Source organism: Podarcis muralis, chromosome 11 (assembly GCF_964188315.1).
Source record: "Podarcis muralis chromosome 11, rPodMur119.hap1.1, whole genome shotgun sequence".
Lineage (NCBI taxonomy): Eukaryota > Metazoa > Chordata > Lepidosauria > Squamata > Lacertidae > Podarcis > Podarcis muralis.
Genome location: NC_135665.1, coordinates 44,785,468 through 44,801,622, shown reverse-complemented (window position 1 = coordinate 44,801,622; position 16,155 = coordinate 44,785,468). Strand labels below are relative to the sequence as shown.

The window sequence follows — 16,155 nt, the reverse complement described above, 5'->3', positions numbered from 1 at the left end:
GAGAGGCATGACTTTCAATTGTTTCTCTCGCTTTTGGCACCTATATTTTTCTGGCAGATAAACAGTCTTCTTTGAAAGATCTATTACTTAACCAGCCATTGTGTTTTTTAGGAATCTCAAGAATGTTATTCATTTCAAAGCACATATTTGATTGTCAGTGTGAGAAACTTCCATTCTGTTGGTAAGGTCATTCCCTATATCCAAAGAGAGCTGGCAATTTCAAGCAGTATTTGAACTTTGTTCTTCGATCAATATGATTGGTGGCAATACAAATTAACATCACATTTTTTCCCTAGACTAAATAAAATTCATTTAGTTTTAGATAAAGCAGAAAAATAAGTTCAATGTTTTTTACATGATTCATAACATTGCTTCTAATTGTACTTTTTTTAAAAAAAAATTAAAAACCCTTGGTCAATTTCTGAATGAAGAAGTTGCCTCTTATTTGTTTGTGTTTGTTTCAGTTCCATGATTGACAGAGATTGAACTTTCACCAACCCACTTGTAGGCATCTTTTGAAATAGTTGTAGCAAGATGAAACTGAACAGTATGTAAAAGTCTTGATTAGAAGTCTGCAAGGTTTTAAAAATTTCATTTAAAAGCAGCCACAGAGTGCAGATTCCATTGAATCTCCGCAAAAAAATCTAGGTATTCATTAGGGAAAACTTGCAGGTGTTGCTTACCTCTTATTTCTCTGTTTAAAAAGATTTATTTTGTCTTTTAGTACTCCTTCTAATAATTCTGGATGTCAATTTTGTATGGCATCACAGGATAAACTCTTTGAAGTCCGTGCTTTTGAAAGAATAATTCTCCGTTCTGAAAATAAGATTATTTTGTGTACGTATATTACACAATATTTTGAGTAGATATATATCCTTCAACAGAACAGTGTCCTGTCCAGAGAGCAGATGAGTTGCAACAGCCCTTTGCACAGCTGATACTGCAAAACCTCAAATAAATATAGATAACTTGTTTTCTGTAGAGAACCATTTATTCAGACTCAAAACATCATGACCAAATGCAGCCCCCGGTTGTCTGTACACTTGTCAACTCACTGATTATTGGTTTCATTTAGAAATGCAGTATCTGGTGCCACAAGATATTCATAATTCATAATCTACTGTTTGTAGATTTGTAATTTGTGTATATATTTTAAATGGATGTTTAAGGGTGTAGCATGTTCAAAGTGCAGTGCTTTAAAATGCAAATTTAAGAGCAGGGAGCAAATTCACATCTGCACATGGCAAAGCGGAATAAGATGTGAGATGGTTTTACGTAGGATAGTTATGGATGCAGTCCTGTGCATACTGTTTGGGAGTATTTCAGTTGAAGTGATTGGGGAAGAATTGCACTGTAAAAAATAGAAGTACGTTGAGGAGATATATAATGGGGCAAGTGTGTCTGGTTTTGTTTTCCATTGTGACAAACATGGACTAGCCTGTGTGTGAATGATTTGTGTGAAGAGTTGCCATTGAATGTGTTAATTCTTCCTGACATTTATACCCACTTCTTCTGAAGTGACCAGAAGGAAAATGGATGGGGGACCTGCCTTACTTGCTGAAATTCCCTCTAAAGCTTCCTTTATGAAGTTGTTGTGAAATTATGCACAACTATTAAAGGTGCCTTTTTTTGCATCTGCTCACACTTGCTTCTTCCTATTTGTTATGCTGTTATACTTCACACAGATATACATAATTGGTTTGATAAAAATATTTGAATAATAAGTTCGTAAGATAATAGTGTTAAGGGTTTTTGTCTAAATTGTTAAGTAAATGATTAGTTAATATATACTTTTTCAGAACTATTGCTAAGGCAGTTGAGGCCACCAAGCTAGTGACCATTGAAAGATAAAAGTGATAAAATCCCCTATGGGTGATATCCAGTTGTGGCTTTTTGCTTGTTCCACTCATGAAAACAGGAATTTTCTTTTCTCTCCTCCCATTGCATGCCCTCCAGATCTGCTCCTGAGAATGGGGAGACACCCTGGGGGGTAGAAGGTGGTGGCAGGGGGCATGGAAAGAGAAGACCTATTGCATGCACAAATGTGATGTTATATTTTGCCCTTATTGTTGTACCATGCCCTACATTATTGTTAGTTTTCTTACTAAAGGCGCAAACTCCTTTGATCAGAAGTGAGCAAACTCGTTAACAGTTAATAAGTGAACGAGGTCAGTGTTGATCGTTTTTCACAATATGACTTTTATTAATTATTAGGGGGAGATAACTAGTTGCACATATAAACAGCAGCCCTCGTACTAGCTATTTGAAACTGTTCCTTTGACTTTGGAGGACAACTGGCAGCACAGAAATGACTCTTGGGTGTCTTTTGTAACCGGCTTACTCCAAGCATTAGTAGAAATCTGTTACATTTCCAACATTTAATCATTTCTGGATTTTATCTCTGTTCAGTTCTTTTAGTTTTTGGGGTTTTTTTTTAAATTGTCACTTGTTTCGTTGTGTTTTATTTGTTGATTGTAAACTGTACTTGTGCCGTGAATTAGTTTTATTCACACTTTTTTGTTTCATTCTGAGATGTCTTGTTGAAAGAAGGTTTGAGAAATAATTTAAGTAAAATAAATCAAAATTGGAGGAAGAGCAGCTGCGGCTTGGTGGCAAAGTACATGCTTTGTATGCAGAAAGTTCTAGCCTCAGTCCTTGACCACTCCGGTAGGACTGTGAAGCATTAGCATATGAAACTGGGGAGCTACCAGTCAGTGTAGGCACAACTAAGCTAGATGGACTAATGATTTGACTGTATAATTAGAATCATGGAGTTGGAGGAGACCACGAGGATCATCTAGTTAACACCCCCTGCAAATTTGGAATATGCAGCTGTTCCTTACGGGGATCAAACCTGCAACCTTGGCATTCATCAGCACCACACTTATTTGTTTGATTTATATACTGTTCCTCATCAAAAGATCCCAGGGTGGTGTACAACATTTAGAACGCATTAAGTCGCTTCCTATATAATGATATTCTGTATAACTACCGTATTTTTCGCTCTATAAGACGCACCAGACCACAAGACACACCTAGTTTTTGGAGGAGGAAAACAAGGAAAAAATATTCTGAATCTCAGAAGCCAGAACAGCAAGAGGGATCGCTGCGCAGTGAAAGCAGCAATTCCTCTTGTTGTTCTGGCTTCTGGGATAGCTGCGCAGCCTGCATTCGCTCCATAAGACGCCCACACATTTCCCCTTACTTTTTAAGAGGGAAAAAGTGAGTCTTATAGAGCAAAAAATATGGTAAATTGAGTGTTGCTATTTTTGGCAACTTATTTTTACTTTCTGTATGTTAATAAACTTTCTATAAGGCTTATCTTCCATAACTATGCCACAAATACACATATTAAAGTTTGAAGATGTTGTACCTGTCTTGTTATCTGGAAGGTGCTCCCCCCCCCCCGCCCCCTTAACTAATTTATAAAATTCAGAAGGAGTTTGGGAAAGTAAAATATCATAGCCTTTCCTGAACACAGAGGTGGGTTGTGGAACGTTAGCTGTTTCATTCCTCGCAGTTCTGGAATTAAACCCTTTGACTTTTGTACTACTTTGTGATAATAAAAGCACACTTGTTATTTACTGCGGCTTTTGGTACAATCTGAATATATTTGTGTGGGGAGACATTTGACATTTCAGAAAACACTGGCAGGGCAGAACTTAGGTCACCTGTGTTTTTTGCAAATTTGTAATCCTTCCTCCCCCAGTCGTCTCCCTGTTCCCACCAGCCGCCCACAAATACAGAATTCCAGCACAGTACTAGTCAGGAGCTAAGGAGATGCTGCACGGGCATAATTACTGTTCTGTTAGATTTTGTATTCCTTCTTAAGCTGAAAAGTTGTTGTTTTGCTGCAGCAGTTATTGTCTACCTTGTCTGGCCTAGGCAGCAGTTCCTTGGCTTGTTATCAGTGGGTGACTCTTTCTTTCAGCAATTTTGTTATCAAATTACTGTATTTTTTGCTCTATAAGACTCACTTTTCCCCTCCTAAAAAGTAAAGGGAAATGTGTGTGCGTCTTATGGAGCGAATGCAGACTGCGCAGCTATCCCAGAAGCCAGAACAGCAAGAGGGATTGCTGCTTTCACTGCGCAGGGATCCCTCTTGCTGTTCTGGCTTCTGAGATTCAGAATATTTTTTTCTTGTTTTCCTCCTCCGAAAACTAGATGCGTCTTGTGGTCTGGTGTGTCTTATAGAGCGAAAAATACGGTACTCATTTTCTTAAGCAATTGTATGTATAAATAGCACTCTGATTGACCTATTTCGGCATCTGATGCTACGGAAGCATGAAGAAATGCACTTTTTTCACTTGGCGTTTGATAGCACCATTGGTTGTGATCAACATTGGGGGGCTTCAGTTGTATTTATCTATTTGTAACGCTCATATGAAATGCCTAGTAGTTGTTCATTTCCTAAATCATGTTTTTATTACCTAAAGGGTCATGAGTTCAATTTCAAAAGACAGGTGAACTTTCTGTAGTAATTGGCTTTGATACATGATACCAAGTAGCTGCCTGACCTTTGGCTAGTAATGTTAAAATTAGTTTTATTTTGGTTTTTATTCATGCACCAAATGAGTGGCATCTGTGTTTCCAAGACAATGTTGTTGCAGGAGACTGATATAGTGAAATCACCTGTCCATGTCTGGACATAATGTCAGGTAACTTTTTTCTCCAAGCTAAGTTCCTCTATGTGTACTATCCTTTTGAACATTTTCATTTCAGATCTGTGTTTATCTGCAATATATTTAGTTTAGGGTACAAACACAATTATTTTTAGATATTTATAAATATAACATAGTAAAGGTCACTTGACCTGTTTCCTGTGGTGAATAAAATTGTCTCTAGACAGGAAAAGTTATGCAACATAAAGATATACATGTTTATATGTTTGTATGTTTTGTTTTGTTTTGTTTTGTTTTGTTTGATTGTTTGTCTTTATTATATGCTTGGAAAACTAATAAAAATTATATTTTTTTTTAAAAAAAAAAAGTTATGCAACATAGAAAAAGAGCTTGATTTTTCTATCTCTTTCACTGTCAATATGTCACAAAATAAATATTTCATAGCACTTCCCAGGCGTGTAGTGGCTTGCCTGCACATATTTAACTGTGGAAAATTAATGCAATTAATTCTAGGAAAATTAGCAGGATTTAAAAACTGCCAGATAAGTAGTAAATGTGTATATTGTTATGGGGGGGTGGTGGTTTGTGTTTTCATTTTATACTTTAATGGCGGAAACGGCCCTGTGGTGTTAGGATCAAACAAACAAACATAAGCAATAGAGAAACGGACTGGTGTTCTTTGATTGAAATAAATTCCATACATTGTACAGCGTACCCTCACCCTCTCTGAATGTAACTTCTTTGGATGTAAATCCCACTGGATATTTCCAGGTCTTGAAGGCTTTGATTCAGCTGATAGCTATATTTATTTATGGAGAAACACACAGCATAATGTATTTAGCAGCGATCTTGGTTTCCTGGCTCTTGACAGCAGTCAGTCAACTCCTGTGGTCCTGATCAGCTGCAGCTAAAGGCGAGCACCATCAATCACCTACAAAAACACTGCGGTCCAGGGACCACCAACCATCATCACTTCTGTCTTGTTTTTATTCAGAGTGTAAATCCATGAACTATGACTCTCCCTCACTTGTTTAAAGTGGAAACTGCATCTCCTCAATTTGAAGAGCAGTAGTTTTGAGGGTACCCCACGCAGCGTTTGAAGGCTGAGCACCGGTTGCATTTTGCGATTGGTAGTTGGACTTCTGCGACTGGATGGAGATGTCCAGGGGCTGCCCTTGGCACCTAGCGTCTCCACCTGCCTGGCTGCAGTCATCTGGTCTGCCGGGCACAGCGGCAGCAAAAGGCACGCCTCTTTTTCTGCAGCACAACCCTTGGCAAACATCTAATTCACCCAGCCGCGCGGCAGCAAAAGATGCACCATTTTTTTACTGCCACGCTGCTGGATGAATCAGATGTTTGGCAGGGTAGAGCAGTAGCAAAGGACGTCTCTTTTGCTGCTGCACTACCCTGCTAACCCCCTGATTCGCCTGGCAGCATTTTTTAATTTCTTTTTATTCATTTTGCTGCGGGGCTGCCCGGTCTGGTAGCAGAGCAGCAAAAAAAGGTGCCTAGGCATTTTGTCCTAAATCCCAGGAGCCACGTGGCTCCTGGCATTCCTATCCCATTTTCTAACACTGATAATATTAACAGCCTTGTACAGATGTTATTGGCAAAGAATGGAACTTGAAGGCATGCTGAAGATTGGCTGTGCTTGCCTTTTGAGAATATTTGATCAAAAATGTAATAGAACCACATCTAGCTTGCACAGGTGGGCTGCATTCTCCCTGAAGCAGCAGGTGCATAGCGTGCGGGTAGTTCTGATGCTCACTTGTCACTCTCATTCAAACAGATGGCCACAGTGGCAGGAAGTGCATTTTGGTAGCTTTGGCTAGTTAGCCAGTTATTTGGCCTTTTCTGGAGACAGTGGTCCTAGTGTCAGTAACTCATCCTGTTGTGGCCCCCCAGAGGTTGAACTTGCAACTCCTGTCAGGCCCAGCAACATTTGGAGGGCCACAGATTAGTGGTCACCTCTGCCTTGGTTACCTTCAGATAGTGCTGTATTGCTGCAATGTAGGGATGCTAAAAACAGTTCTATAAGGTTCAGTGAGTGCAAAAATGGTTCTGCCAAATTATTGTCTGGGTTTCAGCAGTTGGAGTATGCATCTAAACTGATTTTCTTTCCAAGCTTGATTTGTGCCTTAAAGCCCTAAACAGCTTAAGAGCAGGCTATTTCAGAAAGTGTCTGCCCTCACACCTACCTGCCTGATCCTTAAGGTTGGCTGTGTGACTCTGCTTTCTGCCCTGTTCTTATGTGAGATATGATAGCATCATGTCATAAGATGCTATTGCCCCATTTTTGATGTGATTCTTATTATGTCCAAACTTTTTAGAAGAGAATGTACCACTTGCCTGAAATTCTGGCTTTATCTTGTTTGCTTCACAATTGGGAGCCATTCAAATATATTTTCTTTAGCTTTCTGGAGTTCACAAGGCAACATGTGAGACACTCTTTAGCTATTTTCTTCTAATGGAACTTTGTGAGTAGCCTTAAACTTCATTTTCAAAGTTCGCTTTGCTTTGTTAAAATATCGCACATCTGGGTAAGCCTGATTTCTAGTCATTATTAAGAATGATGTGTTATAACCAAGATAAAATACTAGTTAAGTTTGCATGCTTGAAAGTGCTCTCAATTAATCACCACATTTTAAAATATAAGCTACTAGAAAGCTAATATTGAGGAAGTAAACTATTTTTTGCTGTTTGAAGGTTAGCGTCTTGTGGGAGTGGGGACATATTGTCTTTCAAACTTGTTCAAGTTACAGTCAGACCAAATAGCTGACTTTCAAAAATTGTGATGCTCATGTAGTGGTGGAATCTGTGCCAGCAAGGCAGCTATGGCACCTCATAAACTCAAAATATAATTTGCATTTGGAAGTCTGCTTGCTTTGTGAATTATGTAACTGCTTCAGAGACAATTCAAAACTTAAAAGGAGTCTGGTTTTGAAATTCTGTCCGTAGTAAACTTGCTGATCTGATGTTTCCCAAAGAGGAGTGGGATGGAAGTGAAATAGATGGACATTTATAATGCCCTATCTTGCTTTTTAAGGTAAACAATAAAACATAAGGAGCTGTACTGGTATCTTGATTACAAAGTGGCATACAGTAAATTAATAAAAACAGTAGACTAATAAAAAATATGAAGTCTCAAGCTTCATCTTGGAAAAAAAAGTGTGTGCTTGGAATCTTTCATCAACTTCTTGCTTTTTTACTTTGCTTCCAGATATTTAATGAATATTGATAACTACAGTTGAAGACAATGGGTTGGATCCAAAGAACCTTGAGAAGGAAAAGAGCTGCCACCGCTTTCCTGACATGCTTGAGCAAGAATTCGCATAGTGATATGAGAGGTTAATTCTGTAGCAGTTCTGTTTCCTTCTGCCTACACAAGAGGCTATACAACCTCTTTGAATTTAGTTGGGTTTTCTTGCACAGCGTTCCCATTGCTAAGTGTCAGTCCTTTTGTCCAGTGCAAGGACAACTTTTGGATCCAGCCCAGTGTTTGGCCTAATGTACTAACTGAACCATAAAAATGACTTGAATCATTTTTCTGGGACAGATCTTTAGAAGTCAGTTACAGTGGCTATTTGTAGATAAATGTGTACATCAGAGAAATGTTGAACAGGGCCTAGGCATTAATTCAGAATCTGTGTCTTAACTAGTCTCAGGAGTGTTCTTTCATTTATGATCCTGCCTTGAAACTTCCACTACAGTTTGAATTGTTTGGAAAGGGACTAATGAGTTTAAGTCCTCTGATGCTTCATTGAGGTTCAGAGTTCCAGAGGAGTCGCAGTAGCTTTGCATTTTTTTCTGTTTGTTCGTGACAAACCAGCTACTGTACTTGCATAGAGTAGTACAGTCCTTGCCACTGGCAGTCTCTGTGTGACAGAGAGCCTGTAGGCTGACATAAAGTGCAGCCTGTTGTGAACTGCTAAGTGAGAGTCTGCCAAAAACTCAGTAGACAGAACTAATTGGGGGGTGGCGGGAGGTGGGTGGATTTTTGAGCCCTCATTTCTCTCCCCTTTTTTTACAAGATGGATATTGTTAAAGTAACTTGTTTATGTAAGATTTGTCTGCCTCTATTTTCTCATTGCATGAATCATTTTTTAACTTCAAGTCTTGCACTGCAGGTCACTGAACACTTCCACATGGCGGCTGGCACAGGACCAAGCTCAAGACACGCAACTCATCACAGTTGATGAAAAATTGGTAAGGGCTTTCTGCTGCGTATGCTGCCTTGAGGGTTGTTTCTGTGCAACAGGTATTCAGTCCTCCATAGTGTACTGGAAAAAGAGTGTAACTGCCGAGTAAAAGGCCTTTCTTGACTAAAATGGGTACCTTGGTAAGTCCTAAAAGTCATAGGATAGGATAGGATAGGATAGGAGAGTTGGAAGGGATCCTGAGGATCATCTAGTCCAACCCCCTGCAATGCAGGAATATGTCTTCAGGGGAAAAAATGTGTACTAAGATATGCAAGAGTTTAAAATACGAAATTATGCATCTTGACTACATTCATGTTGACTAAATTGTGGTTAGGAAGCAGTAAAAAATATTTTTAATGTGACATATTGGAATCTGCCCACTTCCCTGTTATACATGAATGATTTGCAATCACTTCTTAAAATTAACGGTTGGGTTGTTTCATTTTATCGCAATACAGTTTAAAGAAGCCATGTAAATTAATTGTAAGCTGTGTTCATGCACCCTGTTTTAAATATGCATGAAGGATTGCAATTAGAAACAACTGTGTAGCATTCTTTTGCTAATCATTACCAGATCATAATTTTGGCAGCCTTTAACTTCTAACATATTGCAGCGTGTGGTCCATCACTAGTACAGTAATGCAACCTGATATTTATGCTTACATTATACAATGGCCTGACTTTTGTTGTAAAGCATCCAAGACTCCTAGTGGGAATGTCATAGTTAAAAGAATAATTTTCACTGACAATTGTATCATGTTTGATTTTTGGAGATGGAAAATAGTAATAGAACCCCCAAGAATACATAAGTTGTAGTGTGCTTACCTTTGAACATTGCAAGAACGTACCTCCTAGAAAGCAAATGGCAGTGGCTGAACAAGTGCTTGGGAAAACTCGCAGTGCTACCTTAATTAAACAGGGTGGTTATTGAAGGATGTATCCAGCCCCTCTTAGCAAGTGCAGAGCTGCATTGTGGGGGGATTCCCAGCTCATCTATGCATTCAGGAGTATATCAGGGTGGGGATCAATTGTGCTCCCCTTTTCAATAATGCCATTACAATTAATATTAAATAATTGACTTCTTCAGTGACATTATCTAGGAATATGAAGAACAGTTCTTGGTGCAGATTTTGTTGAAATGCTTTGTCATTGTGTGGGAGCACACTTAAATTCAACTGCACTTTTTTGTATTCTTTAAATATAGCAAAATATTTTATATGTAAGACAGCCTGTGTAAGTTCATCTTATAGGTAAAATGCACTCTGTGTTAACCCTAGATACAGATTCTGCATATTTTACAGGTATTTTTTGTTTAATGAATAGTTCCTCCCCCTAAAATAATAATACTTTTTATCAATCAATCAATGGGCAACCCTGCAAATTTCTTCATCTCTTGCCACTAGTCTTCTAGCTCAGTGGAGCAGCTTTAATATTCTTTCACAAAACCCCAACCTCTCAGCGGTGCAAGATTCTAGGAGTTCTAGCCACTCACCCAGGGTCCCTGTTTCCTTTTGGAAATGAGGCACAGTAAAGACTCTGGTGTCTTTATGATATATGGTTTATTTACACATATATACAAGCTGAGCCCCTGTGTTGGAGGGGCTCCCACCATTGCACTCCAAGAGGGTCTGGTCTCTCCCATAGCTGCAGCCTTAGATTCAAACAGAAATCAAAGATAACTCTAAAACATGGGTCTTGCTTGCTGCATTTTACCATCTGCAGTATCACTGCAAAAACTCCATTCTAAGACCTCCATTCCACTCTTCAAAAACTCTTCTTTTCGTCTTCTACCTGACTCAGAGCTGAAGGAGGGGCCTCTCCCATCTGTCTTCTTTTAATGGTCCATCTCCCAAGGCGATTACTTCTTCAGGAAGCCAGCCTGGCCTATATTTTAACATTTGCTGGGTCCAGCGGTTAGGAGCACCCACAAACTCGAGCACCCACCAACTTATAACTATATCTATATCCTTCTATCCATCCATCCATAGAGACAGACACACGGTTCATAATACTGGTTAATCATTAGTTTTTCTGGCAAAGGGGCTGCCCTTATTTCCTCACCTTTTATTGCTGAAATGAGATACTATGGAATAATTTGACTGCATCATGTTTCAGTGGAGTTGACCTTTAAATGTGTTCCTTAAATTTGAATGCCCTTATGGTGAATTGAATGCCCTTATGGTGACATTGATAAAGTCTGCAAAAGAAATAGGCAAAATATTGTAGTGATTCCTAGACTGGGAGACAGAATGTGGACATTTGCAGAGGATAATTTATGTGGGTGATATGTACTCAGCTTAAATGAGACACGAAGAAGCAGAAAATATACTATCAAAAAGATTCCTCGTTTAGCCTTGCCACAGATGTTTTTCCTACATCTAAACAGTCAGATCTAAAGCATGGGTCCTTCTGTAGCATCCTGAGTTTGTGGCCTAACAGCAACACCAGGTGAACCATCCATGGGTTGAATTCCAAAGGTCTGGAGTTTATCCTGAGGAGCTGATATCTACAGCTTGCCAGCTGATCTTGGCTGACATCATAAAATTCAGGGTGAGAGGTGGCCCCTCTAGGCTTTGTCTATGTTGGGAAATTGCCCTGTTGCTGACGTGAGATGTCAGCAGTGGGCTCCCTTAGTGAAACTTAAAATGATTTAACTTCTACCATATGAAACAAAATTGGTTCCAGTACTATTATAGAAATCCTGTTTCTCCTTTTATAAAGTTGTGTGTGTCACATATAGTTCTCTTAAACTTCAGTAATCTCTGCGGTGTTTGTGCATGAGCCCTCGTGCCTGTTAGTCCGCTCACATTCTGATTTGTTGAGTTGTAAGTATTGCTCTCCCAGATCACTTTGCAGCTCAAAAACAGGAAAATATGAAAGTAGCTGTCCTAATTTGTCTGTATGCTATAGCAAGAAATGCTTAATCCAGTACATAAGTACCACAATACTATTGTTAATTAATAATAATAAAAATACCAGTGGCAAGTTGTTGCTGGCAAGGTTGGCATAATAATAATAATAAATACTGCAACTCTGATTGTGGGATTCCTGGTCAAAATGAGTCAACTTCCTAAAGATTTCCAGGTTGGTATAAGATGCCATTTGTCCCCATTCCAGTTGGGCTTTGTATATTGGAAAGAATAGGAGAAACTTATCCTAAATCGGCAGACTTCATTCAGGACAAAGGAGTAGCAGGAATCTTCCTGCCCTCCCTCCTCTCCTATAGAGTTGAAGGGATCAATGTTCATCATAATGAACTGTGGAGATGTAAGTGGGGTAGAATTTAAAGGATCTTTAGAGATATCTTGTACTTTTAATGTCCTCACTGTGGTTCGGAGCCATACTTCTCACATTGAGAGTCTGGCTGCTCCTAAGAGAGGTACCCTGGGGGTAACGTAAAGTAGACTCATCCCTAGCCCAAAAGACATGGATTGGAGTAGAAATTATTGTTTCATTCTCTCCCAGTCAGGGGTCATGTGCCCACCCACTTCTTCAAGTGGTAGTAGTGAAGGACCAGCAATGCAACCCTTTATTTTTCATGGCCTGTTTTGTTTCTGCAGGGAACCTGAAAGCATCTCTGTGATCCCTGTCTGCTCCTTTGATCTGCTTGACCTCAGACTGGAGATAACTGAATGCTGCCAGCTGAGCTGTTTGTCTTTACTTTGTGCTGGTTACGCTTGGAGGCCCAAATAATTCTTTTGAGTTAGGGGTGGCTCTCTGTGACACAGTTTTAAGACCTCTTGTAGATAATGCTATGGATACTTCAGTATCTGTTCTGGAGCTTAGTGATACTGAAAATTGTGGTCATTGTTGTAAGGTTGACTTGTGGATTTCGTGACCAGTTCTTGAACTGATAACACAATAGTCCCAGTGCTATCTTACGTGTGTCTACTCAGAAGAAAGTCTCATTTAGTTCCATAGAACATACTCCAAGCAAGTGTGTATTTGTGCACGTAAGTGAATTAGTAACTATTCACTTTGGGTACCTGTAGTCAGCCTTTTACCACATGCCCATCAACTTAGGGGCATGCTACAACCCCCAGATTGCTAGCCAGGATATCAGTATTGTTCTTCAAGAACTCTATATGATTATGAGTTAGTAGAACACCACCCAGTAACAGAAGAACTCAGTAAAATTAGAAAATACAGGTTGGTGTTTTGAGGCAGCTGGAGATCTGCTTAGCTGAAGATTTGAAGCATTCAAAAGAAATGTTTGAATTATACGTTTCATTTCTAAATTTCTTTTAACCTTGACTTCCTAGCTGTCACTTCAGAATTGCTGGTAATATAAAGCATTTTACAATATTTTGCATTCAGTTAGAACATTTGTTACTGCCAATACCTCAAGCAGTATGTTTAACAGTCTGATGTACTAATGGCCTAAAATTGATTCTTACATTTAACTCGGTACTTCGGTCTTTCAGGAGTGTATTTCATTCTTTTTCTAGGATTTACTGTGGTTAGGGGACATCATTGGGTCTTAAAAATGAATGCAAATGAAAACTGGCATAGATAAAGATGGTCCATCTTGGATTGGGCAAGTAGGCTAATGGTCTGATCTGGTATGTTTGTTAGTAATGAACAGATTAATGAATTGCAGTTAGGAATTAAACACCTAAACATTAGGAAGAACTTCCTGACAGTAAGAGCTGTTCGACAGTGGAATTTGCTGCCAAGGAGTGTGGTGGAGTCTCCGTCTTTGGAGGTCTTTATGTCAGGAGTGCTCTGATGGTGTTTCCTGCTTGGCAGGGGGTTGGACTCGATGGCCCTTGTGGTCTCTTCCAACTCCATGATTCTATGATTCTATGATAATTAAATATAATAAGAACTACCTGAAAATGGAGAATACAGGAGCAAAGGAGAACATTTCCACAGAGTTCCTTAAAAAATCTTTTAAGACTGGTAAGAGAGATGAATGTTTAGTTGACAGACAGAATAGCACACTATGGTTCCTAAGCTGAAACAGGACTTGTAGTGCTAGACAGATTTACATATTCCCTGGTATGTTAGGAATGCCGTAAGATTTATCTTATTTTAGTAAATGCATGTCTTACCTTTCCACCTGGGGACACTCTTGGCAACTAACAATATAAAATACCAAAAAATTACACTCAAGTAAAACTTTTAAAAAACATTTACAAATGAATAGTTGAATAGCAGATAAGTACCAAAACACACCAGCCAGTTAAGTTTTTTTTAAAAATTCTACCAAAAGAGGCAGAAGAGGCCAAAACATGGATCTCCCGTGGTAGAGGGTTCCACAACTTGGTGCAGCTCCAGAGCAGTCTCTTTAAGACTTACCCCACAAGTGTGCCTCTAATAAAGAAACCTCCTCTACTAATCCATCAAGTGTCCTCACCACAAATGATTTAAGCCTTTAGAAGTAATAGTTAGCACTTTGATTTGAGTCTAGAAATGAATCAGTAACCATCTGGAACCACAAAGGATGGGCATCTTATGTTAGGTTTCCCTGTAAATGGCACTGATAGCTTAGATTAAGTTTCGACATAGGGAATGTGTTGTGATCATGTAACTCTCCCTGGGGATCTTATTGAGTGTTAGCATAGACATATCCATAATGATTTTTTGAGATATATATTTTTTGCAAATAAGCTCCCAAAATGTTAGTAACCCTCCTGTGTATATGTCCCTGAGAAAGAGAGGCTTGGTCTGCCAAACTGCTAACCAGGAAGAATAGTTAACCTGGGCAAGTAGCCTGATGAGAAGCTACAGGTCTGAGTTGTTGGGACAAGAAGTATTGGCTTACTCTTTAGAAATACTATCCAACGACATCTTTTCGTTCGTGCAAGGACTTCCGCTTCAATGGAACTTCTCCTTCCACAGCATCCCCCACCCCCCGATCTGTTTGGGGTTTTAGATTGTGGGGGTGGAAAAGGAGGGGGAGATTGCAGGCAGAAGTCCTTGGGTGAGCAGAATGACTTTGTTGGACATGACTCTTTGCTAGGAATGTCTTGGATAAATCAAAGGTCTTGGTTTTATAATGAGCTGCCATTATGAGTTTGGAATAAATTAAAAAGAACCGAGCTGAAAGGCATCCCTTGTAATCTTTTATAGACATAACATGTCCTATAACATACTTTGGATGAAATGTGGTTTAACTCTTGCTTGTCCTCTGTCGTGAGATATACGAAAAGGACTGGGTTCATGATTCATATTCATCAGATGAAGTAGGCTGGAGGAAAAATCCATGTTTAAAAGGCAGGGCCTAAACATATTTCAGGCTGCTGTATTTGCATTTTTGTTATTGGAGATACCTTCCCTAATCTAAACATAACCTTGTCTTTGCTGGCTCATGAAAACCTAAATCCTAAACAAGTATCAGTAGGCTTCTGGCACAAGCAAGCGATTTTGCCGCAATTACTGAAATATCCTCTCAAATGAATTGTTCAGTGCTTCCTAACTATGCTGAAAACTCCCTTTGTGGGAACAATGTGCCAGCATTGTACAAGCATCCTAGAGGCAGCCAATTCTTCTGTACAGAGATTCCCCAGAGTGCCTTCCCCACAGGACAGGCTCAGGCCTTATCTGCAGCTTACAGTGGTACCTCAGGTTAAGTACTTAACTCGTTCCGGAGATCCGTTCTTAACCTGAAACTGTTCTTAACCTGAAGCACCACTTTAGCTAATGGGGCCTCCAGCTGCCGTTGCGCCGCCGGAGCATGATTTCTGTTCTCATCCTGAAGCAAAGTTCTTAACCCGAGGTACTACTTCTGGGTTAGCAGAGTCTGTAAGCTGAAGCGTCTGTAACCTGAAGCGTATGTAACCCGAGGCACCACTGTATTCTGTGCTCCAAGACTTGTGGTTTGCCCCATTTAGCTGCTGAAGACTAGTTTCACTCTCTCGTCTCCATCCAAATATATTCTTACAGCTAGTTCCAGTTCAAAGCATAGTTGAAGGACAGCTGTATCTTGGATGCAGGCATTGGAAGGATTATAACTGCCATGTGACCAAAGCTTTCTGTTTAAACTGAAGGTTAATGTCATTGACAGGAGGAAACTTTTCTTCTTTGACCTTAACAATATAGGAACTGGTTTGTTTGTTTTTCAAACACTCACAAAAATTTGTTGAAGAGAAATCTGGAAAAATTGCACTGTTGCTTAAGATAGCTGTCAAATATCCTGAATTCTTGGCACCATTCTTACTGATATGATAGCATTCTTCCTTTCCTGACCAGTTGACAGAATCATTATATGACGACTTGCATTTACTCTGGCAAATTTTATTTCAAGTGTCTTATGACCACATGAGGCCCAGTTATCTGAGCAGCACTCCGACTCTGAAGCTCAGTGCTTTTGAGTATTCCCCACTAGAATT

General features: G+C 39.4%; 1 protein-coding gene across 1 annotated transcript in view; it reads left to right on the top strand.

The window, feature by feature from the left end:
• Positions 1-16,155, top strand: part of NDUFS4 (NADH:ubiquinone oxidoreductase subunit S4) — a 45,793-nt gene that overhangs the window by 3,320 nt on the left and 26,318 nt on the right. Inside the window, exon 2 of the mRNA XM_028748440.2 lies at positions 8,750-8,828. Coding sequence (XP_028604273.1) covers positions 8,750-8,828 — 79 coding nt within the window. The remainder of the gene's footprint in view (positions 1-8,749; positions 8,829-16,155) is intronic.